At 43.0% G+C, this 25,780-nt stretch overlaps 1 protein-coding gene across 19 annotated transcripts in view; it reads right to left on the bottom strand.

Annotated features, from left to right (window-relative positions):
- Window positions 1–25,780, bottom strand: part of MYCBP2 (MYC binding protein 2) — a 376,578-nt gene that overhangs the window by 123,152 nt on the left and 227,646 nt on the right. For 16 of the 19 annotated variants that reach the window (XM_075918843.2, XM_075918845.2, XM_075918849.2 and 13 more), the window contains 5 exons: window positions 25,188–25,400; window positions 15,681–15,736; window positions 15,074–15,189; window positions 9,003–9,100; window positions 126–242 (listed from right to left, as the gene is read on the bottom strand). In XM_075918843.2, coding sequence (XP_075774958.2) covers window positions 126–242; window positions 9,003–9,100; window positions 15,074–15,189; window positions 15,681–15,736; window positions 25,188–25,400 — 600 coding nt within the window. The remainder of the gene's footprint in view (window positions 1–125; window positions 243–9,002; window positions 9,101–15,073; window positions 15,190–15,680; window positions 15,737–25,187; window positions 25,401–25,780) is intronic. The other 3 variants (XM_075918852.2, XM_075918855.2, XM_075918857.2) reach the window with 1 other exon arrangement.

Here is a 25,780-nt window from a genome sequence, read left to right as displayed (position 1 = left end):
CTGATGCAATTTGCTTTCATTATAGAAAAGGCAATTTCTATACACGATAATTAGACCATTTATTTGCATCTTTAGCCCCCCCTCCACCCCCTTTCTTTTTACAACAGAAGTTTCTTATGAATTACCTCGTCAATAAAAGTGATGGATCCATTGACTTTCACTATGCCTATTTGCTCACTCTGAAGGGAAGGGTGGCTACGGATACGAAGCCCTGCACTGTCCTTGGCCACAAATTTGCGAACCTAAGAAAGGCAAAGGAAGACAGTAAGGCAGAAAAAAAAATGGAACAGAATTCTCCAGAGTATACAGAAATAGGTTAAACAGATTCTGAAATGTTACAGTAATGAAATGGCAGTCTCAAGAGTTTGTTGCTAGTTTCCCACAGCTGCTGTGTAAAGCTTATGTTTTTATGTATAACCAATGCAAAAAATCTTATAGCAAAACTACGTTCAATTGAAAACAAATCTATTATATGAACATAAGAACATCAGAAACGTCAATGAAATATTATCTTCACATTTTATTTTAATCTCTATATATCTATGTATATTTTCTTAGAGTTACGTTTGCCTGTCTGCAACTCCGTTTGCTTAAGAACTCCTCCTGAAAGGTAAAAGCTAAAGCCACTAAATTGGTATGCTGCTTCCTCTTCTCCTAACTTAAAGCAAGGCGAGAGTTTCATTGTGCTGGGACAACTGGAAGCCCCGAGACAAGGACAGTTTTCCATAAATGCAAAGGGAAGGGCTTTTCAGAGGGATGCAATATGAGAGGAGCAGCAAGGTCGCAAGGGAGACCTATCGTGCAGTGTATCCACTGAGGCTAGCCACAATACCAATGGATTGGCCAGCAAGGCTACAGCTCTGCCATCTTATCTACCAGGACACTGTTAAGTAGCTCCCTTACCCCAAAGCCTCCCCAGCCCTTTGCTGCATGCCACTCCTGGCTGCAGGCCACAGGGGAAGGGCTGCTGGAGGCTGGGTCCAGTCACTTGAGCCTCAACACCCCCCACCTTTCCTCCCAACAGGCTATAGGCCACGGTAGGTGGGATTGCTGCAGGCCAAGGGCGGCCTCCAGAGCCTGCAGGCCACATGAGGTTGGAAGGGGACTGTTGGAGGCCAGGGTTGGTCCTCAGAGCCTCACCTCCCCTGGGCCAGGCTATAGGAAATGGGGGCCTTGTCCTCTCCCACCAACAACCTGCAGGATATGGGGAGCCCCCGGAGGCTTGGACCAGCTCCTGGAGCCTGTTCCTTCTGTAGACCATCTGCAGGCCACGGGTGAGAGAGAAACACGCTGAAGGCCAGGCCAGTCTTGGAATGCCACTTCCCTCTCCCCCCGCCCCTCCACAGGCTGCAGGAAACAGTGAGGGGGGTGCTGCTAGAGGGCCAGGGCCATCCTTCTGAGCTGAGCCTCCTCTAGTTTAGCTCCATGCCAGGGCTGATCCTTGCAGCCCTGGCCTCCCGGATGGAGCCACCAACCAGGAAATGCAGCCCCAGGCCCTAAGGAGGAGCTGATGGCTGGAGAGCACTGCTCCTTCCCCCCAGGATGAGCTGACGCCATAGCAGTGCCACTCTTGCTGCTCTGGTAAGCTCCCTCCTTGGCCTCCCAGTCCCCTGCCCTGAATCCTGCACCTCCCACTCCCTGCCCTCACTCCTGCACCCCTACCCCATTCCTGAGCCCCCCCACTCCCAACCCCCTGCTCTGAGCCCCCCCACCCTCCGGCCTATACAATCATGTACATAAAGCATGCACATTTCCCTTTTAATTTACAAAACCAACCACCAAACATTACAACGATTAAGGACCTGTGCAACACTAGGTACATCACCTAGTTTTTTTTTTATAGTTTCAATGTTGTTTTTCTACAGAATACAGCCCAAGACTACTGGGTTTCTATTTGGTGGAGCATCTCAACATTACAGCTTTGGTGAAATAATTTACATCCGTCTGAGTTTGTCTACATGTTTTAAACACCCACCTGTGGCCAGTAGTCATCCCTCATTATGTGTGTGCCATTGTCATCCAGTTGCTCATAACAAGTTTACATCATATTCTCCTTATTCCTGTTATGATTTGCTATAGTCCCTGTGCCACCAAAACCTTCTTATTGCCATTATTGTCCCACACTACCCCACTAGCAGAATTCTGCCCTATGCTGGGATGAAAGATGAGTGGTTTAAGATCACAGTCTCTTCAGACTGTGTTCTACCTCACAAATGCAATACATGTTTTAAAACTAAGTTTTCCTGCATCAACAAACTTTGTATGTAAAAACTGACAGTAACACAACCACAAAATCTTTTACTGGCCCTTAGAATGATGTTGAGAAGAAAAATGTATTCAGGGTTAAGATATTTAAACTTTCTGAAGTGCATTAATCCTCTTTTTAAAAATAAATTATGTTAAATTTCTAAAAGAAAGTATAATGCTTTTTGTAATCATTTTCATTTGAAAAAAGCTTTATAACAAATTGTAATAAGTTACAGAAAAATGTATCCTTACATCTTTTCTGAATTTACTTCTAATTTGACATTAGAAGATTTGCCCTACGTTGCTTGGGTGCCCTTAACTCAATATTTGTTTTGGGGAAATAAAATGAAAATGCATGTGTTTCATTTAAATCATTGCCCTGCGGTGAGGTTGCAGATGAGTTGTTCAGTATGTAGCCTGCCCCAGGGAGAGAGGACTACACCAGAACTCTTTCACTGCAGCAGCTTGGGCCCAGGTGAGAAGTGCCTCTTCATGGACGCTACAGCTACAGTGGGCACAGCCAGGGGAGGTGTGGATGTCCCCTGGCTGGGGCAGGTCCAGGGTCGTCTGACCAATGCGCTCTCCAGCCAGTGAGGAATGCAGCAAACTATGCACTTTCTTGACAAAGTGGAACAGCCAGCAATGCTGCCATACATATTGGGGGGAGGGGAGCTTCATCTCCCCCTCCCAACCCAACCTCCCTAAAGGTTTCATGGATGTGGAAGGCTCAGAACTGGGGCAGTTCCAGACTTCTTTCACCGGCCTGGTGATTCTGTCTCTTTTCTGTATGGTTTTACGAGAATCAATCCCATTCCAGGCACAGTCCATTTTCCTGGCACAACCAAATCCTTTTTAGTTATGATAAAAGGAAGCTGCATACTGAATTTGGTGGTCCTAGCTCTTACGATTTAGGAGTTCTTGAACAGACCGACACACAGACAAACTCTCTCAAATATATAGTAGATTATTTTCATATTAGCAAACACTCTCTAGGGATTTAGAGACAAAGGTCATGTTTCCACTACCAACTACACTGGTACTGTAGTGATCAATGCAGCGGTGTCGATTTAGTGAGTCTGGTGAAGACATGCTAAGTCAATGGGAGAATGCTCTCCTATTGATGTCTGTATTTCACCTCCCTGAGAGAAGGAAGTTATGTTAGTGTAAATATTGCTGTAAGTTGACCTAAGTTGTGCCAACTTCAGTTATGCAATTTATGTAACTGAACTAGTACAACTTAGAACAACTTACAGCATTAGTGTACACTAGCCCCTAAGACTAACATTCAGATCAGTTGTTACTGTAAGCTTCAGATATGTTATTTGTAAACCACCTGAACATTGGCTAATTTAGCCATCTTCTTCCCCTTTGCGTGAAAGGGCAACAAAAAAGAAGTACTGATTTCCTAAATAATTCTATTCTACTTATGTAGATATTTTTATTATCTTTCATGCACCCATATTGTGACGATTCATACTTAAGATTAATAGAATTCCAGTGGAAAGTAGCATCTGGTCTGCACATATTTTGGAATTCTCATAACACCGTTGTTATTTGAAAGGTGAAGGAAGGTGAAAGGTGAAGGAGTATAACAATTCAAATGGTTGATGGGTAAGATCTTGGAATTGCAGATTTAGTTCCAGAGGGACACAATCTATGACAGATTTAACACGGTCTCAGATGTATGCAAATTACTGAGGAGAGATCTTTTTCCCTGCAGCAGCTGATTACCAAATTCAGTGTTTCGAACTATAGCTAGAAATAGATGAGGCTTAGAACTTTTGACAGGAACTACAATATACTACAGATTAGAGGTCTCCACTGAGTCAGCAATGACCTCCTTAGCCCATGATGTCAGTTGCAATGCTCCATTAGTCTCCTTTTACTCACTCTGACTCTTAAGTACTGAATGTCCTCTACTGATCATCAAGTTTAATGGTACTCAAACTAACATCTGGACTATTTTTGTAGAGAAACATACAAAATAGGAAATTACTACCTAGGAAGGAACACTGCAGAAAGGGATCCGGTGTGTGTGTGGAGGACATAGTGGATCACAAACAAAAGAGTGTCAACAGTATAATACTACTGCAAAAAAAAAAAGCGAACATAAATCTAGGATCTATTAGCAGAAGTGTTGCAATACAGATATGAAAAGTGATTCTTCTGCTCTTCTCTGCATTGCTAAAGCCTCAACTGGAGTATCATGACCTGTTCTGGGGCACTATATTTCAGGAAAGATGTGGACAAATTGGAAAAAGTCCAGAGAAGAACAAAAATGATTTAAGGTCTGGAAAACATGAGGGAAGATTGAAAGAATTATGTTTGCTTAGTTTTTAAACGAGAAGACACAGAGGGGACACAAAAGTAGTTTTTCTGTACCTAGGACACTGTTACAAGGGAGAACAATTATTCTCCCTAATCTCTGTGTATAAAACAAGAAACAATGGGCTTAATTGCAGCAAAGGAGGTTCAGGTTGGACATTAGGAAAAACTTCCTGTCTGAATGGGCAAGCACTGGAATAAATTCACAACAGGAGGTTGTGAAACTCCATAATTGGAGATTTTTAAGAGCAGGTTAGACAAACATCTGTCAAGAATGGTCTAAATCAGAGGTCTCCAACCTTTTTAAGCACAAGATCACTTTTTAAATTTAAGTGCAATCCAAGATCTACCTCAAATATAAATACCCTTGCCCCACTTCCTTCCCACCCTTCTCTGAGGCCTCACCCCCAAGCACTCCATTCTCCCTCTCTTGCCTCCCACACTCACTTTCATCAGGCTGGGGCAGAGGGTTGGGGTGCAGGCTCTGGTCTTCTTTAAGGGATCTGGAGCATGAGAGGGGCTCCGAGCTGCTCTTGGGGCAGGCAGTTGGGATGCAGGAGTGCTCGGGGCTAGGGTGGGGCTTAGGGTGTAGGAGGGGGTTCATGATGGTGGTAAGGTTTCAAGATGCGGGCTCCAGCTGGGCACTGCTTATCTCAGGTGGCTCCTGGTTGGTGGTGCAGTGGGGCTATGGCAGGCTCACCCTTGCCCTGTCCCTGCACCACTCCCAAAAGCAGCCAGCAAACTCCATCCCAAGTCCTGCTGTGCCCCCCCTTTGCTTTTTGGAGAAAGGACGCAGTGTGGGAGGGGGCACCTTGATATGAACACCCCTCCTTGCCCAGGCCAGAAAGCAGGACACTCCCCAGGAGGAGGGGCAGCTCTAAGGCAAAGGGCAGTAGATGAGCAGCGGTGGGGAGAGGGGCTGCTGAAGTGCTGGCACTTGATAGCCTCTTGGCCAAACCAGTCAAGATCATCTGTCAGAGGCTTCAAGATCTACCAGTAGATTGGGATCTACTGGTTGGTGACCACCGGTCTAAATAGTGCTTGGGCCTGTCACGAATGCAGGGAACTGGACTTGATGAGCTCTCAAGGTCCCTTCCAGTCCCATGATTCTACTCAAGTGTGTGGCAAGGAATAGCAATGTTTTTGTATTACTTTTGGAAATAAATGAGTTCGGGGAGGGGGGGGGGGAAGCAGTTGAGGTGTCCCATCTGTGACTCTGTGCCATGCACTCTAGAGCCTCATTGTTACCTAAAATGAGTAAGTATTTCCCTGACTACTTCTTGGGCTGATACTCCTAGATCTACCTAAGGTTCCTGCAGCAGGTCTTACTGTTCCAGCTAGAAATTCCCTTAACTCAGGGGCTCCCATTAGGTGTGCCACATTTAGCATAAGAAGCTTTTCCACTGATGAAGGGAATTTACTTGCTTCCAATATTACAGACTGGATTCTTAGTCCACTTTTCTGGTATTTTACATGAATGCACAATCATAAAAATATATTGCTGTATCAGTTTGGTTGCTCTCAGAACCAGCTAGTGCTTTTGGTGTCACAAGGAGGAAGGAGAAAATTTGTTCCTCTTGGTTTCTGAGGACAGGACAAGGAGTAATGGGCTTAAAGTGCAGCAGGGGAGGTTTAGATTGGACATTAGGAAAAAATTCCTAACTGTCAGGGTGGTCAAATATTGGAATAAATTGCCAAGGGAGGTGGTGGAATCTCCCTCTCTGGAGATATTTAAGAACAGGTTAGATAGACATCTGTCAGGGATGGTGTAGACGGAGCTTGATCCTGCCTTGAGGGCGGGGGGCTGGACTCTATGACCTCTCGAGGTCCCTTCCAGTCCTATTATTCTATGATTCTATGATACTGTTGTGCCAAATATACTGAAGATCCACAGGTTCCATCTATCTTTACAGATTCCCTTGATGGAATACAGACTGGAATTTCTTGCCTATTTAATTACTTTGATCACTACCAGAATCAGAAAAGAGGCACTTGTTTTAAGAATCCATATGGGACAGGTCTGGATGAAATTTTGACACAACCTTCATTAATAAAGATCTGGATCAGAAATCTGGACCTTTCGTTTTAAATACAAGATAAAGAAGGATGAATTCAGAATGTTAGGTCACCTATGTTTCTAGCTCTTTGAGTTTCAGGTACATATATATTTAGGTTTAGTCACGTTGACTAATAAATTAAAAGATTCAATAGCTTCTCAGCAAAATATTTTATTTTAATCTTTTCTAGTTCCAGTTCTTTATTAGCTCTAGGTTTCCTAAGCCATAGAGCAGGGCTACTCAACTTTGGAAGCCCTGTGGGACACAATGATACTCACAGCACATGCCGAGGGCCACAACTCAAGTGTGGTTGCATATACACGACAATATATATGCAAATACATGCAAACAGCTTCTTTCACTCTGGCGGACATGAATACAAAGCACTTTCCACAATGCCCTGGCACTCCTAGCACCTCCTCCCTGGGGGCTAGAAACACCGACACCCTTTATCCGTCTGTTCCAGCCAGCCTGTCTGCTTGTGTCTTTCACTGCTCACCCTACCTGAAAGACACCTTGTCATTGTGGAGCATGTCATTGAGGAGGCCACGTTCAAAGGATCCCACCTGCGGGCCACGTGTTGAGCCCCGCATAACCCCAAACCACACCACAGGCCACAAACAAACGGGCCGCAGGCCACATGCAGCCCATGGGCCATATGTTGAATAGCCCTACCATAGAGTGATATATTCATGAGAAACAAGTGTGGACTGCGAATCAAGCCTTATACAGAAGGGATGTACCCCTATACAGAGAATGCTTTACTACAATTACTTCAGAAACCTCTTGCAGTCATTTTGTAACTTTTATTCCTTTCTAAAGAAACCCTCATTTTAAATGAGATAAGTGTCTCTCTTCAGCTGAAGTGAAATAATTAAATTATCCCAGTAGCAGGGTTACGAAGACTGATAAAAGGGTCTGCGTTTCATGTGCTTGCTGAACACTTGGCAAACCATTACTTTGGTCATATTGTCTAATATATTTAGAACCATGAAAAAGATAGATGACACCTCAAAAGAAAATGCAAAAAAGAAGACAAAGGCTTCTGTCTGTGGCACATAAAACAGGAGTAGCAGCATATCTGTACAGCCATACATGGATACAAAAATAATTCACGATATAGAGCAAAATATCCACGGATTTGCAGGGCTCTAAATATTAGTAAATGTTTAGCATTGTTTTGGTGTCTTTCACGCTGTCTCAACGGATCCAAGATGAAGTCCAGAGCAAATACCTTGGTAATTAGTTTGAGTGACTGTTTGTCAACAATGATCCATGTCAACAGCAAGTCTGATACCCTATCGCATTGGGTACCTAGAACAGTTGCTTTTTTGTTCACGCCTCTCTCTCTCAATTGCTTATCTCTAGTGCACTTCACAACATTGAAGATGCTAGAATTTCTTTACCTAGACTGAAAGTTACCTGCATTTGGAGCCACACAAGTATCATATTACACCAGAAACAACAGAATACTTTAGAGTTCCTAGATGTGTTGGGGAAGTTAAGGGGTAAAATCAGGAGAAAAATGAGGAAAGGAGAGGAATATGGTAGACACGTGGAGTGACAGTAAAGAGACTAAGGGAAGGAAGATAGGAAAGCAACAAGAATACAATCAGTAAAGGAAAAAACATCTGAGTAAAAGCTTAAGGTGTAAAACATCTGATGAAATCAGTGGATTTAGATTCCTGTTCAATCTGCTTCTGTAGCTGCACAGGTTGGCTTGCTTCTGTGGCTAGTTCCAACATGAAGGTCTCTTTTTTTTGAACTCATATGACTAAAGTTGTATGCGTATATGTGTACGGGGAGAGGGCTCAAATTTTCAAATCTTATGTGAATTCATGTGGATGGATTGTCTAGTAGGGGAAAATTAAATATTAAAGATTAAAAAAGTCTGGAGAGAAGTTTGGGAGAAGAAATAATTTAGAGGAGAAAGAATGAAGAAAACATGAGAGGAGGAAGAGAACACATTCAGAAAGAGGGAAAAACAAATAGATGATTTTATTCTCAGTGACAAAGAGAATATAAAAGTCTGCTTAAATGTTTTGTCTCTCTCATTATAATCCATAAAGCTGAATAAAATTAATTTATCATTCCTGTGGTAAACAGTCTCAGTGCTGTGTAATAATAGGCATGGAGCCACCAAGGATCTACATGACTGGTTGTCATACCAAATGAAGGCCAGTTACTGAATGAACCTGCCATTTCAGGAAAAGAGGTTAATCAAATAGAAACACATTGAAATTCCCTTTCCTTTTTCTGTTCTGGGCACTCAGTCTACAAAGATGACTTGCAAATATTTTAGTTTGGAATTACTATTCTAATCAACCAAAATATACAAAGAATCCAAATTGTTTGGATTCTTGTTCTCCAAACCTTGTTTGGTTGAGGTTCTGCTTTTGGTTTAACAAGCTGGGTTCCAGGTGGTATCATTCCTTTTGGAGGGTCTTTTACTTTCACTTCTAATCCAGCATCTGTAAATAGACAAGAGTTAAAAGTGAAAAAGTTAAACAAAAGAAAAATTTTTTTTAAGGGGATATAACTTTACAAGAGATTAATTATCCATCATTATCGGCATGATTAGATACTATACTGCAAAATATCTTCCTCAATCAACATACAATTACCATTGAAAGTCCAATTCGGGATAAATTATCTTGGAATATGAATATTTAGTGTGCTCAACTGGCTAAAATAAACCAGCTGATTTCTTTTTTAAAAAATTCCTTGGTTAAGGAAAAAAAAAAAGCATGGGGGAAGAGAAATGTTTCTCGGAACTTAAGTGAACAGACATAGTATATTTAGCAGTCCCATACTGTGGATTAGCCTTCCCCCTGTAGTTCAGAGCTGAATTCAGCAGGGTCCCTCTCCTTTAATAACAACCAGACCAGTGAAAGCCTGCCAAAATGGGATATCATGAAACTGTACTAATATTAAAAGCAAATGAACTCAGACACTACAAATATAATTATCTATAAGCTAGGAAATAACATTTACATTTTCAACCTGTCAGTGTGACTGGTTCCTTTAAAAAGTAAAAGGTCAAGGCCAGTGTTCCCTGTAAGTTTGGCACCTCTGTGGCCACCCAGGAGAGATTCACATGCCACCCAGCTGATTAGTAGAGCGCCCACAGCTGGTTTTTATTTCTATTGGTGATGCACATAAAAATTATATTCAACACAGAAATAGAAAAAGATTAGAGAGAACATTAGTTCTGATCTATCTGTGACACTCTCAGTTCCCCTCCACACATAGGCAAAATGATCACAGCCACATGACAGACTGGAGATAAAAGAGAAGCCCTTAGAGATTGAGAACCAGAGGGGAACGAGGTAATAAAGGTAGCTTGGAAAGGAGAATATCTGCCTACCAGCAAAGCCCCTGTAGAAAAGCTGTGGGCTGCAGAACTAAGAGATGAGTTGTAATACAGGCCTAGAAACTGGCGACAGATGGGCTGGGGAAGCTGGCCTTAAATCATAGCACAGGCCCCCCTGGAAGGATGTGGGACTCAAGAATCAAGGAGAAGAGCCTTACTCAAGTCCTAGCACAGCTCCCCTCCCCCTACTACTCCGAACCAAAAAGAAGAAAAATTTGGAACTGAGGGGACAAGTCTGTATTCTGAAGAAGACAAAGTAAATAAGACACCCCCAAGGATACTTAAGTACTTAAATATTCTGGACTGTGAAAAAGTTATCTCAAGAACCTCAAGGAAGCTGAGGACAGGGTATTTGGGATGTGCTATGGGGTGGCACCAGGCCAGAAACTCTGGAATAAACTTTAAGAGCCTTCATGCTTGTTAAGAATCTACTAGTATGAGGAAATTATCTGGGTTAAGCCCAACAAAGTGCTTTCACAGACACCTTGTGCAGAGGTCAGCAGAAACTATAACTGGTAAATATCAGATTTCTGATGTTATCCTATTTATATCAGGTATTTATCTAGTCCTCATTAGGTCAGTACCTGGCCTGGGAAACTAATGATGCAACCAGTTCTGGTCACAGGCCACCTGATGTCTATTATGCATATGATAAAAAGATTAAGACTAACTCAACTATCTCAATGAATCATAATTTTAAATGTATTTATCCTCATCACCGCTAGAAGTACTATAATATTCAAAATTTAGATGGGCAGCTGTGGCAGAAAGACTAAGTAAATTGCTCAAAGTCATAAAGAAAAATCTCCTGATTCCCTAGGTAATTAACCAGGCCATTCTTCCTCTTTTACACCAATACTTAAAATGGATGAATACACAGAAAGAAATTGACATGGCTGATTCTTTCTTCAAGGTTCAGAAAGTACTTACTACCTTCTCCAAATATCCTTTACATCTTAGTACTGACCTCTCTCATCAACATTATACCAAATTCAGATTTGGATGGTAGTGGTTCTAGACCAGGGGGACATGTACATCTGGGAATAAGCAAAGGTCTACCGGGGCACATCAATTCATCTAGTTATATACACAGTTTTATAACAGGCTAGATAAAGCCCGGTGAAGTCAGTAAAAACTGAAATTTCATACAAATAAATGTTTTATATTGCTCTATATACGATGTGCTGAAATGTAGGACAATATTTCTATTCAAATTGATTTGTTTTATAATTATATGGTTAAAATAAGTAAGCAATTTGTCAGTAATAGTGTGCTGTGACACTTTTGCATTTTTATGTCTGTGCCAGTAACTGGCAAGATCCACCTTGACACCTACTGATAGTGCTGGAGGTGGCTTTGTTGACACTGCCTCCCAAGTCTGAGATGTGTTGGCGCCTAGTGTATGACCAGTGCCAAAAAGTATGCTGTGATGGGGAGCAATGCCACTGAGGTGAAGTGGGCAAAGGCAGACAAAAGAGTCCCAATGTAGGTTTACCCTGAAGTCTGGGCATCACTGGGGCTGGTGTGGGCTGCTCCGGAAGTGTCAGGATTACAACAGTGATAGACACTTACCTTCCTTCCTCCCCCCCCCCCATCCTCCTTCTGTTCTGCAATGTGATTTGTCCTTTTCATATTTGTTCATTTTTTTAATTGTATCCTTTGGTATATATGGTTGTGACTACTTTCTTCCACTATTTGATCTGAGGAAGTGGGTCTGGCCCACGAAAGCTCATCATCTAATAAACCATCTTGTTAGTCTTTAAAGTGCTACATTGTCCTGCATTTTGCTAGGATTACAACATGGAGAGCTTCAAGCATCGACTGCGCCGAAAGCTGATGGAGACCCTCTTCTATGTATGAGCTTCCATGCAAGGAACCAAATGGACTGCACTGCTCAAAGTGAGCTGAGGCTCGACTTCCCAAATGGGAAAGTAGCTGCCCAACAAAGTCACAGCTCAGCCCCAAGTCTTGCCATTCCTCTGTCAGGGAGCAGGAGATCAATCCCTACCAGCCTTCTTCAGTTTCATTGCTAGAATCACAAAGGAGTAGCGGGGGAGAAATCGGTGCTGGTTTGGGATCAGCAGGGCATTACATTCAGACACCATAGTGCTGAGTGGGACCTTGCTCCAGGGCCTGAGTAATTACCAATTCAATCCGGATCGCTTTGAGCTTGATTTCATCCCCCTTCTTAGTCCTGGGTTTAAGAGACTTATAGATATGACACTTGTCGCTTACGTGCCCTTCACCACCAAGGCACCTGAGGTAACTGCTGTATGGATCATTGATAAACACAGGATGTTGACAGTGATTGCAGGGTTTAAAGCCTGGGGACCAGACTGGACTCAAAACTGAGGTCTAACTAACTCTATTACTAACTATTTACAGAAACTTTACATGAACTAGAGATTTTACAAATGAAACCTAAGCAACACTAGTAAAATCAGTGAATGTTTTGAGCACCATCACTAGAGGCAAGGAGGAGAGTGGGGGGCAGCATTTGGTGTCCCTTATACTGTGCCATGAAGGCACCACTTCAGAAAGTGCAAGAGCTGCTCTCCTTCAGATACTGCTGAGGGAAAAAACTTTCGGCACTGGTGCATGTGGTGAGCGCACACACACCTAATGTGAAATGCACATGAGCAAACATTGGAAGAAATATTTGCCATTTTTAGGAGATATATTCTATACACAATCCTAGATTAACCCAGCAGTCTTCACACTGATGGTACTAAAAAGCTCACAAATTTTATCTAATATAGATACAGTCCCTTCAAAGTCTATAGTATTCTCATGTACATTCCCTATCTTGAATACTAGATTTTTATTTTATTTAGTAATTAAGACTTTTTAACTACTGCCAATAGGTTTGTGTCCAGGTATCATTAAAAAAAATATCAAGAGTTTTGAATGGCATATTCCCATATGCAAATGTTTTCATCACATAAGATTTTAAAAAAATCTGTTGCATACTATTTCACAGCCATAAAGCAGGTTGCAGTAGACTCAACATTTCTTCTGACATGCTACTAAATAGTGATTACATGTAGCTTTTACAATCATTGGGAATACTACAGGTAATGTGGCGTATATATTTAGAGACAAGTATTCCACTTTTATATTTCTGATATGAAAAATGCCAAATTTACATATGCAGCCACTTCCTCAACATTTATACTCCATGTACAGTAACTAACTGTTATTCTCTAGAGGCAGTACAGTAGCTGAGGGTTTGCAGGTCACAAAGGACTTCAGGGTAAACATTTCTGAGGTAGGCTATGATATTCTGTTAAGAACTCCTATTCTAAATTTGGAGTCTGGAACTGGCACTTACATGATGGTTCCCCCCCATCAAAGAAAGGTCATCATAGAGCTAATGACCCAGGATGGGAGACAGGACATGACACATTCAACAGTGCTAGGAACAAATGCTCAACTGTTAAGTACTCCTAAAGTCTCTGCTTTAATCCCCAGATGGACCACATCCGTGCAGACACACCTTCTTGAAGCTGACAGACATATCGCCACTTAAGACATTATTGATAGTTTATGTCTGCTTTGTTTAAATACTTGTTTACTAGATGTAAGGTATTATGTAAGCTATGGGCGGAAAATACTATGTAACTTTATATTATTGCTCTTATTTTGCCTCACGATTAGCATCTATCCAGGGGGTCTGGGATCCCCGCTGCCTCCCCCCCCCCACAATCACTTGATCTGCCCATTGAGCATCCTATATAATTAGTTGTAACCTATTGTTTGACAGTGTTCATTGAGCCTAACAAGTGACATAACACTCCACCAGTGCTGTGTGTGTAATAAACTCTCCTGCTTGCTTCACACACTGATGTCCAGATTCTGTTCCTACAGGACATTTAGCCATTCACAAGTGGGGGCAAAATTAAAAACTACAAATGTTTTGAAGAACTGAAACTTGATTCCCCAACCTTCCAGAAAGGAAACAAGGATATTTGTAAAGAGGCTTGAGACCTCGTTTCTTATGTTTTTTTCCTTTCCTATACTTCTGTTAGGTACCCCTTCAGCAGCTTTAACAAGAAATCTTCTTTGCACATAAGACTACCAAGAGCAACATGAAAAGCACGAAAAAAATTCAAGAGAACTAAGTCTTCTCTCTGAAGAAATAATACTGTTTTTAGTATTCATACTTGTGGAATCAGCCTCAAAGAATTCAGAAGCACAGCAACTGACCTATAGCATATTCACAATTAACCTTACATTTCTCCAGTGCGTATCTGAGGATTTTCACTTCACATAAGCAGCAAGTGAAACTGGTAAAAGTTAATTTCCTTCTCCCAGGTTTTTATTTTTTCATGGCAATCAGTGTCATGTTTTCCACAAAATCAGGAATGTCAGTGAAAATATTACAGTTTAACAAAGGGTTACACTACCCTTTTCTGTCTTGTTTGCTCCATGTATCTTTACTTGATCTTCAGACTTAAGCCCTTTGGAACAGGATCAATGGTCTGATTGATACAGAACTATTACCATCTAGTGTCCTTTACATGTAAAGCACTACAAATGATTTAATTATCTACTAGGATCCAAATTCTGGTTCTCTTTTCCCTCCCTCCAACAGTTAATCTCAAACACCTATAAGGAGCATAGGAAAATAATTTGCTTTAAAGGTTTGTGAGGCTATTAACCTCTGCAGTGATGAAAGAATCCTGAGCACCGGTCATCTTCAGTAAAATCTACACAGATATTCCACTACTAAAACAAGATCTTAACTTAACAAAAACTATTTAAAGGAAAATTTAAATTGTGTTTTAGAAGAGTACCAATCAGTTTAATTAAGCTTCTTACGAAGGTATATTTTTGTCATTCGTGTGTTTACTTTTAGCTTTCTGATAACATCATGTAGACAGTGAGAGGGAGAAAGCAGAGAAAAGAAAAGGGGAAACTGGACAGAATGCTCTTGGATTGCCCCTCCTCCCCCCAAGAACTGTGCTAATTTTCATGCACATGCTATTTAAGCAAATCTTCACAGACCATTGTGGATATATACATGTTAAGTACTTGTGGTTACTCTGTAAGATTAATAAAAATTAGATACCTATTTCAATGCCATCTATAGTAACATGAATGGTGTAAAGACCAACAGCTCCTGGGGTCCAATTTGCACAATAAGTACCATCATTATTGACTCGGATCAACATGTTTTCACTGGGTCTAGACAAGAACAAAATAGACATTTTATTTAGCATTCCACTAAATTTATTTTCAGTCCCTTCCCCTATCCCCCACAGCCTCGTAAACTACTTTGCCTTTTGTGGTCTACCAGTGACATTTCTATGGAAACACGGTTTTGATCCACAAGAATTCATCCATTCAAGCCACTTACGGTCCTCAAGTTGTTTTTCATGAAATCATAACCTTCTAGAGTAAGTGAATACAATATTATATTCAGAAACTTAATTTAGGTGAGGAATATTTTTTCCAGAAGAACAAATAAAGCTAAATATAAAAGACTGATTTTATGGAAGCATTCTGGTAATTTTAAGAAAAACGTACTAGATTTCCCCCTACATAGAATGCTGAAGTTTGAAACAGAAATAACAATAACTTTGCTGGAATAATAAGCCAAACTCTATTATTAAAAAGTTTTGTAATATTTACTTTTAATACCAGTTCACGTGTAATTCTCTGCAAGACTCTTTTACCTTTTAGGTGTTGGTGATGCAAAGCGTAATTCTTCAAATGAATAATTTTCATACACCTACAATGCAGGAAAAAAAAGTTCAGTTAAAACAAAACCAAATCTCAGTAAATGCTACTATATTACTACTGTGAAATATTAAAATAAAAACAAAATAATTTCTCCCTTTCTTATGAGAAATTGCTACCATAGGCCTCTCCCGCTGCGTGAACGGCATGGAAACTGACATAAGATGTAATTTACGAAGCAGGAGTTGCATATTTTACTTAGACATTCCCATGTAGTGTAGACCAGGCCCAAGTGAAAGAGGTAATATCTTCAATTGGAATAATTTCTGGTAGCGCTCTTCTTTGAAATCTTGTCTCTCTCTCTAAAACAAGTTGGCTCTATAAAATATATTACCCCACTACCTTGTCTCTTCAAAACAAGATAGAATTTTTATCACCACTGCTCACCTTGGAAGGCTATTCCCCAAAACTTTGCTCCTCTAATGATTAGAAACTTTTGTCTACTTTCAAGTTCTGGGTTGGGGATGCAGGCTCTGAGAGGGAGTTTGGGAGCTTCAAGGAAGTAGGCTCAGGGAAGGAATGCAGTGTGTGATAGGTTATGGAGGGAGGGGGTGCTGCATTCACCTGGGGGCACCACCTCTGGAAGCAGCTCATGGGGCAGGGGGAGAGGAGAGTATCTCCATATGCTGCTGCTTCTGTCTGCCAGCTGCCCATGCGCGCTCCCCCCATGGTACATCGCCCAACCCTGCCCTTGTACAATTAAAGAACAGCCAAGGGGCCTCTGCCACCACACCAGCAGCCCAGCGGGGCTAGAGCGCCTTCTGTCTGCTTGCTCTGCATGGCTCCCAACAACCCTCCCACGGAGTCACAGGGATGTCTCCATGAACACACAGCCCCCATCAATCTAACACTGGAAGTCACTCTATCCACGATGTGCAGCCAGTGGTGGTAGCAGGAACCCTGGGAAGTTTCAAATTGCCCGGGGGATGCGGGTGCCAAGAAATGCACAGGAGGGAGCACTGAGAGCTAGAGGAGAGATCTGGCCCTGAACTTTGAGGGCACTAGGCCCCAAGCCAAGAATATTCCTGGAATCTGGGCCCCACAGAACTCACTACCTGTGCAAAGAGCAATTAGATATGATTTTATTAATCCGAATACTCACCTCAGTAGTAAAAGAAAGTATAATGAATAAAATGAGATTTGCAGATGAGAGGATTACTCGCCCTCTGCAGTAACTGAGGTTTTTCGAGATGCGTGTCCCTGTGGATGCTCCATCTTAGGTGTTTGGGTGCCGCAGCACACCCAGCTGGAAGATTTCAATAGCAGTGCTACTGACAGGTAGTTCCCTCATGCACAGCACACTCCACTCGCTGGTTAGCTAATGCGCATGCGCAGGCTATGATCCCTTCAGCTCCTTCTCTGCCCCAGTAAGCATGCGTGATTATGCTCCGAAGCAGAAGGGAGGGTCGTGGAGCACCCACAGGGACACCCATCTCAAATAACCAGAATTACTGTAGAGAGTGAGTAGTAATAATAATAATACTCTCTTCGTCTTCTTCGAGGAGTGTCCCTGTGAGTGCTCCACCGTAGCTGATTACGAAGGAGGTGGGAGCTTCAGTTGGCATAGTGTCCTTATGGACAGTGGTGAGGATGGAGTGGCTGAGCAAGCTTCCCCTTGAGGGGTATTTGTCCAGGGTGTAATTGCTCATGAAAAGATGGGCAGACAACCAGGTAGCCGATTTACAAATATCTGACAGGGGAATGCCCTGGATATATGCAGTTGATGCGGCCATGGCTCTAGTTGAGTGAGCACTAAGTGCTGCCGGCAGTTCTTTGCTAAAGGCTGCACATGCCACTCTTATGCATTTCACTATCCATTTGGAGAGTCTCTGAGAGGAAATGGGGAATCCCAGAGATGGTTCAGCAGTTGAAATGAATAATCTGTTGTTCTGCGAGTGTATGTGGTTCTACCTATGTAGAACGCGATGGCCCAGTGGAGGTCGAGGGTATGGAATGTTGCTTGCACCTCATTGTTGTGAGGTTTAGGGAAGAAGATAGGTAAGTTGATGGGTTCATTGCAATGGAACGCAGAGGGGACCTTCTGCATAAACTTGGGGTGAGGCCGAAGTACCACCTTGTCTTTATGGAAGATGATAAATAGTGGGTCCGTCATGAGGTTCCCGATTTCTACAACTCTTCTAGAGCATGTTATAGCCACAAGGAAGGCCACCTTCATGAAGAGGTGGAGCAACAAGCATATTGCCATCAGTCAAAGGGCTTTTTGTTAGGGCCCTAAGAACAAGATAATAGCAGAGAAAAAGGAGGAACAAGGCAGAACTGGGAGGCAAGATCAAATCAGTATCTTAGATGCCTATACACAAATGCAAGAAGTATGGGTAATAATAAGCAGGAAGAACTTGAAGTGCTAATAAACAAACACAACTATGACATCATTGGTATCACAGAGACTTGGTGGGATAATACACGACTGCAATATTGCTATAAAAGAGTACAGATTACTCAAGAAGGATAGGCAGGGAAAAAAGGGAGGAGGTGTTGTCTTAAATATTAAAAATGTATACACTTGGATTGAGGTGGAGATGGACATAGGAGACAGATGTCCTGAGAATCTGTGGGTTAGGTTAAAAGAGGTAAAAAACAAGGGTGATGTCATGCTAGGGGTCTATTACAGGCCACCTACCCAGGTGGAAGAGGTGGATGAGGCTTTTTTAAACAACTAACAAAATCAACCAAAGCACAGGATTTGGTGCTGATGGGGGACTTCGACTATCCAGACATATGTTGGGAAACTAACACAGCAGGGCACAGACTATCCAATAAGTTTCTGGACTGCATTGAAGACAATTTTTATTTCAGAAGGTTGAAAAAAGCTACTGGGGAGAAGCTGTTCTAGATTTGATTTTAACAAATAGGGAGGAACGGATTCAGAATTTGGAAGTGGAAGACAGCTTGGGTGAAATCAGAGTTCATGATTTTAAGGAATGGTAGAAGGGAGAACAGCAAAATGGGTACAATGGATTTCACGAAGGCAGATTTTGGTAAACTCAGGGAGCTGATAGGTAAGCTGATAGGTAAAGAGAGTTGGCAGTTTTTCAAAGGGACACTATTAAGGGCCCAAAAGCAAGCTATTCAGCTGTGCAGGAAAGATAGAAAGTATACCAAAAGACCACTTTGGTGTCACCATGATCTAGAAATAAAAAGGGAGTCTTATAAAAAGTGGAAACTAGGACAAATTACAAAGGATGAATATAGGCAAACAATACAGGTATGCAGCGGCAAGATTATAATAGGCAAAGGCACAAAATGAGCTCAAATTAGCTACAGACATAAAGGGAAACAAGACGACAGTCTATAAATATATTAGAAGCAAGAGGACCACAAAGGACAGGGTAGGCCCACTGCTCAGTGAGGAGGGAGAAACAGTAACAGGAAACTTGGAAACAGCAGAGAGGCTTAATGACTTCTCTGTTTCAATCTTCACCGAGAAGTGTAATGAAGGAATGCCTAACATAGTGAATGCTAGTGGGAAGGGGGTAGGTTTAGAAGCTAAAATAAAAAAAGAACAAGTTAAAAATCACTTAGAAAAGTTAGATGTCTGCAAGTCACCAGGGCCTGAAGAAATGCATCCTAGAATACTCAAGGAGCCGATACAAAACATATCCGAACCTTTAGCTAACATCTTTGGAAAAATCATGGAAGATGAGAGAGATTCCAGAAGACTGGAAAAGGGCCAAATATTTCCCTCTATTAAAAGGGAAATAAAAACCATCCAGGAAACTACAGACCAGTGAGTTTAACTTCTGTGCCAGAAAAGATAATGGAGTAAGTAATTAAGGAACTCATCTGCAAACACCTGGAAGATAATGTTATAGGTAATAGCCAGCATGGATTTGTAAAGAAAAAATCATGTCAAACTAATTTCTTTGATAGGAAAATGAGTCTTGTGGATAAGGGAGAAGCAGCGAACGTGGTATATCTAGACTTTATTAAGGCATTTAATATGGTCTCTCATGGTATTCTTATCAATAAACTAGACAAATACAACCAAGACGGGGTTACTATAAGGTGAGTGCATAACTGGCTGGATAACTGTTCTCAGAGAGTAGTTATTAATGGTTCACAATCCTGCTGGAAAGGCATAACAAGTGGGGCTCCGCAGGGGTCTGTTTTGGGACAGGCTCTGTTCAATATCTTCATCAACGATTTAGATATTGGTATGGAAAGTACGCTTATTAAGTTTGCAGATGATACCAAGGTGGGAGGGGTTGCGACTAATCTGCAGGATAGTGTCATAATTCAAAATGACCTGGACAAATTGAAGAAATGGTCTGAAGTTTAAATAGGATGAAGTTTAATAAGGACAAATGCAAAGTACTCCACACTTAGGAAGGAACAATCAGTTTCACACATACAGAATGGGCAGTGACTGTCTAGGGAGGAGTACTGCAAAAAGGGATCTAGGGGTCATAGTGGACCACAAGCTAAATATGAGTCAGCAGTATGATTCTGGGATTCTTCAGAAGCTTCAGAATTGTCATTCATGCTTAAATTTGACACTTTATGTATGGGTTTAAACAAAGACGCTAATTATCTCACCCATTACAAAGATAGCTTCCCCAATTATCACCCCTAATGTCATTACCTCACAGAAAGTTCCCCTATTATCACCCCTATGTCATTTCCTCACAGAAACTTACCTTCCCCCCTCACTCCAACTCTGTTCTAAAATTTGATTTGTCAATTTCACATGCGTTCATTTTTTTTGATTGTATCTCTCTGATATATATGGTTGTGCCGATTTTCTTCCACATATTGATCTCAGGAAGTGGGTCTGGCCCACAAAAGCTCATCACCTAATAAACCATCTTGTTAGTCTTTAAAGTGCTACATAGTTCTGTCTTTTGTTTCGTCTAACAGGGATGGTCTAGATAAGTGTTTTCCAAATAGTGCTCCACGGAACCCCGGGGTTCCACAAAGTGAAAAGAGGGGTTTCATGAGAACCTGATCACACCCACTTTTCCCCCAGAGCCAGCCTGAGGGATGGGCAAGCTGCGTGGTCGCCCGGGGCCGCCATTTTCAAGGGGATCCCGTGATCTGAGACGCAGGCTGGCATTTGTTTGGGCTTTTTTTGCTTGACAGTTTTTCCACCTTTTTTTGGTTAACTTTTCCCCAGTGGGTTTTTGTTTTTTTTAAAAAGGGTTCTATGGCCAAATAAAATTGAGAAACACCAGTCTAGATGGTACTGGGTCCTGCCGTGAGAGCAGGAGACTGGACTCTATGACCTCTCGAGGTCCCTTTCAGATCTATGATTCTATGATTGAGATTCCAGGCGGGGACTGGTGGTTTGATGGGCAGGTCTTTGACAACCCCTTTAGTTATAGGGTATGTGAACACCGATGTATCGTCTACTGGTTGGTGAAGAACTGTGACTGCAGTGAGATGGACTTTAAGGGAGTTTAGGGAAAGGCCTGTGTTCTTAAGCTCCATGACTTATTGCAGGACCGCAGGTAGTGGAGCTGAGGCCGTGTCAAGGTTGTTTTTTTGGGACCAAACAGAGAAGTGTTGCCATTTGTTAGCGAGCTGTGCAGTGTGTTGAGTGAGATTTCCAAGTGGATGTTCTGCGGATGTTGAGGAGAATTTCTTGGACTTGATATGTATGTTTTAGCAGAGTGAGCCACTGAGAAAACACACCTGGAGCTGGAAAGTACAGAGGTGTGGGTGACTGAGGCGATCGCAGTGCTGGGTGAGGAGTTATGGGAGCCGTGGGAAAAACACCATGTCTCATTTTTGGAAGGGGACCCCAGTGCACATATTTTGTGCATTTGACAACCAATAGAGTGAGTTTTTGATGGTGATTGGTGCCGAGACCAGCTTGAGGATGCTGTGTCTTCTTGGTCTGCATACTGTGCTGTGCCAGTGTTGTAGTGGCCTCATGTGTAATCTGGCATGAGGGACTACAGTGATGGCTGCTGCCATGTGGCCTAAGAGCTAGAGACATGCTCTGGTGGGTAGTTGGGGAGCTGTGCAATGTGTTGGATGAGCTCCTGTATGGCTAGGAATCTGTGATGGAGCAGAGATGCAGTGGCGGTGGTGAAATCTAATTGGGCCCCTATGAACTCTAGCACCTGGGTTGGTTGAATTTTGAGAGGTTTATCTGGGGGGATCAAAAGAGTTCCATGGTGGTATTAACTGAGTTTTGTGTTTCTTGAAGGGTGTTGGCCCTTATAAGGCAGTCATTCAGATAAAGGAAGAAGGACACTCCCTGCCTGCGCAGATGAGCTGTGACTACTGTCAGTACCTTAGAGAATAGAAGGAAAGGCTGAAGGGGAGTACCATGTACCGGAAGTGGTGTGCACCCACGGTAAATCTGAGATTTCCTGTGTGCGGGGTGGATAGGCACATGGAAATACACATCTTGGAGGTCGAGAGTCACCAACCAGTCGTCTTTGTGAAGGGACGGGATGATGGTGGACAGGGTGACCATATGAAAGTGTTGATAAAGGACATGCCTGTTGAGGCCTCTGAGATCTAAGATGGCCTTCTGTCCCCCTGACTTCTTTTCCATGAGGAAATACTGGGAATAGAAGCCAGTGTTGTGCTACTGGTGGTGAACATGTTCCACTGCTTTGATGGAGAGCAGGTGGTTCATTTCTTGGCATAGGATAGACTCGTGAGATGGGTCCCTGAAGAGGGACTGGGTGGGTGGTTGGGGTTTTGGAAAGGACAGAAATGATATGCAGTATCCATTCTTTATGTCGTCAAACATCCACTTGTCAGATGTTATGAGGCACCAGTGATGATAAAACAGTGCTAGGCATTTTGTGGATATTGGTGTACCATGAAGGACAGGAGGGGACGTACAAGTTTGACAACTCCCCACCTGAGCTTCAAAACATTTGTCTATTATTAGAGGGCTGGGACGGGGCGGACTGGTCGGCGGACTGCTGCCTTCTTCCCTGGTGCTGTCGCTTTCTCTAGTCTTACTGCCTCTGATTGAGTAAAGAAGGCAGGTCTGTATCTCTGTGTATAGTCTTTGTTTTGTTTTCGTTTTGACATAGGAACCTGAATGCCCAGCATGCGAAAAGTAGGTCTGGAACCTTTCAGGAAGTGCAGTGAAGTGTCGGTAGATTCCGCAATGAGCTTTGGGCTCTCAAATAGGAGGTGTTCCACCCTTGTCTGGACTTTCTTTGGGAAGTCAGATATGTGGAGCCCAGGATGCTCTCCTCATCATGACTGCGGCTGCAAGGGAACGAGCGGCAGTGTCAGTGGAGTCAAGGCGGCCTGTACGGCTGTCCTGGCTATTAGGGGCCTTCATTTGTGTTGGCTTTAAAATGTTTCCTTTTCTGTTCTGGAAGATACTGAATAAAAATGGATATCTGCTTGAAGATGTGATGTGTTTATTGTGCCAGGATAGCCGTGTAGTTCGAGATGCGTAGCTGGAGGGAGGCAGAAGAGTAGGCTTTTCTGCCCATAAGGTCAAGTCGCTTTCACAGCTTATCAGGGGGAGTGGATTTTGGTAAGGTATATTTGGCCCTCTGGTTGGCAGTGTCAACTACGAGGGAATTGGCAAGGAGACATAATATTTTGTATATGCCTTTTTACCTATTGGGGATATGGTGGCGGGTGTTTGCCACAGTTATTTAGTGGGATCCATGAAGGCAGGATCCATGGGTAGCGCTAATTTAACCACTGGTATGTTGTGTAGGATGCTGGTGAGCTTATGTTGGGTATCAGGCTATGTTGTTAACGTAATTTCTAATACATCAGTCACCCTTTTAAAGAGGTCCTGAAAAGCTATGGAATCATCGCCTGCTGAAGGAGGTCGTGGCATGAGGGCATCCTCCGGAGGGGAGGGCGACAACTGAGTTAGTGGGTGAGATGAATCTTTCGAGTCATCATTGCTGAATCGGTTTGATCCCCAGACACATCTAGGGAGGTCACCGATGCGGGTCTTGAGTGAACCTGAGCAGCCTGATGGTATTGCTGCTGCTGGTGTGTTCTGAAAGATGCCCAGGGGTCCCAGTAGGGTCAAGTGGGAGGCACGGGTATAAAAGGTGGTAGCCATTGGTTGGGCGTTTGAGAGAGACACGGCTTCCTCCTTGCTAGATAAAAGAGGTGCAGAAGCTGTTATATTTGCTGGAGAGATCCTGGCTAGTGCCGGGAGGCGTCAGTATCGAAAAGGAGAGTTGTGGTTACTGAGGTAACTTTTAGTTGGTTTGCAGATGTAAAAGAATAAGTTTGAGGCATAGGTAGCAGGAGGTACTGCGCCTGTGTGCCTTTTGACTTGCCCGATACCGGGGAAGGAGCACATGCAGATGGAGTTAAGCATGGCGCTTCGGGGAATTTTATCTATAACGCAGCACAGAGTTGGCCAAGCCAATGGTAGCAGGTTTGCCTGGGTTGTGTGCCACAGAGGGCTTAGGCTTATTAGCCTGTTACGGCATTGTAGCCAGGTTCTGGGATCCTCGGGGTGCAGGGGGTGATCGCAGCCCCCGCAAGCTCTTGCCTGGAGCCCCCACAGGGACGAGAACGGGCTTTGATTTATGGAATCACCCTTTCTTGGGTGAAGGGGATTCCCTGTAAGCATCTGCATGTGTCCTCTTAGATTGTTTAGAGAGGTTGCAGAGCTTGCAACTGATGCAACTGAAGCTGCCTTCTCTGACATCGCTGCTGTGAGGGTTTAAGCGAGGATGAAGGGGGACCAGGCTCTAAGACTGGTCAAAGTGCTGTTCAGGCGAGATAGATTTCAGTTTTAGCTCTCTCACTTTGTGTGCTCCGGCTGTCAGGTCTCTCTGCTAAGTACACTATATCACACCATGGTGCTTTCCCTGGGCATGAAATATACAAGCGGCAAATATATGGCGCTTGAACTGAGGCCGCTTTGGTATACGCCTGGGGGGGAAGAGGCAGAAAGTGGGGGTTCTGAGGAGGTTTCTGTGGAACATTTTTTCCTCAGATTAAAACAAAAATCAATATATGTGGAGGGGAGGGCCCCTGTGCAGCAAGCCCTGCAAGGGGAAAGCAGGAGGCCGGGAGCCTCTGCTTACCTGTGGCTCCGCAGCTGATCACAAAAAGATTTTTTTTTCTTTTTTTTCTCCTTTAGAATGAAAGGAAGGCGATTTTAGGGCTAACGCTGACTAAAATCTATGGTAAAAGGGCTACCTAACTGCCAGTGGAGCTCAATAGAGAACACACTGAGGGTTCTGACTGACGCCAGAAGAGAAGGAACTGAAGGGATCGTAGCCCACACATACGCATTAGCTGCCCAGCATGTGGAGTGTGCTGTGCATGCACGAACTACCTGTCATTAGCACTCCTATTGAAATCTTCTGGCTGGACGTGCTACGGTGCCCAAACACCTAAGGTGGAGCACCCTCAGGGTCATTCTGAAAAAGAACTATCCATTCACTTGTATAGTTTCTTTCTTTTTCACTTAGAGAATAGTATTTTATAACAGCACTGTTACAATGTCAATAATTTACCTTCATCATTGTAATAGCAATGTAGCGTGCTTCTTTTACTATCATAGGTTCATAAGAAGCATCAAGTTTTGGTGAAGGGTGTCCTCCAAAGGTCATATCAGTGCCAGAGGAAGTGGGTGCTGTAGGACTGCCTGGTATCCGCTGGAGTTTTTTCAGTTGTTCTTGTTGCAAAGAGGTTTTTTTCTGGGAAACAGGAATCGCCTTGACCTCCACCTGCCAAAATGAAGTAAGAGGTGAAAAGATTATTAAAAAATTCAATTGGTTTTGTCCCTCATTTCTATTTTCATAATTTTTTAAACAACTTAGAATCTCACCTTAACGCTCCCACTACCAGTGTCCCCAATAGGGATGTTAATGAGTAGCCAGTTACCCAGTAACCATCACCCTTACCAGGTAATGTTTACTGATAACTGGTTAACTGGCAGTCTATCCAGGAAAGAGATGCTTCAGCCTGGCCGGGCCCACTGCACCATGCTGCAGGCAGGGGAATGCCAGCACGGATGGAACAGATCCCTGCCCTTGGCATATTGCAGTGGGCCCAGCCTGACCAAAGCAGACCCCTTGCCTGTGTCATGGTGGCCTGGGTCAGGTGT

The sequence above is a fragment of the Pelodiscus sinensis genome, chromosome 1, assembly GCF_052426305.1.
Source record: "Pelodiscus sinensis isolate ZL-2025 chromosome 1, ASM5242630v1, whole genome shotgun sequence".
NCBI classification, from domain to species: domain Eukaryota; kingdom Metazoa; phylum Chordata; order Testudines; family Trionychidae; genus Pelodiscus; species Pelodiscus sinensis.
Note: the sequence above shows the minus strand (reverse complement) of the source record. Positions and strands in the feature narration are given on the sequence as shown.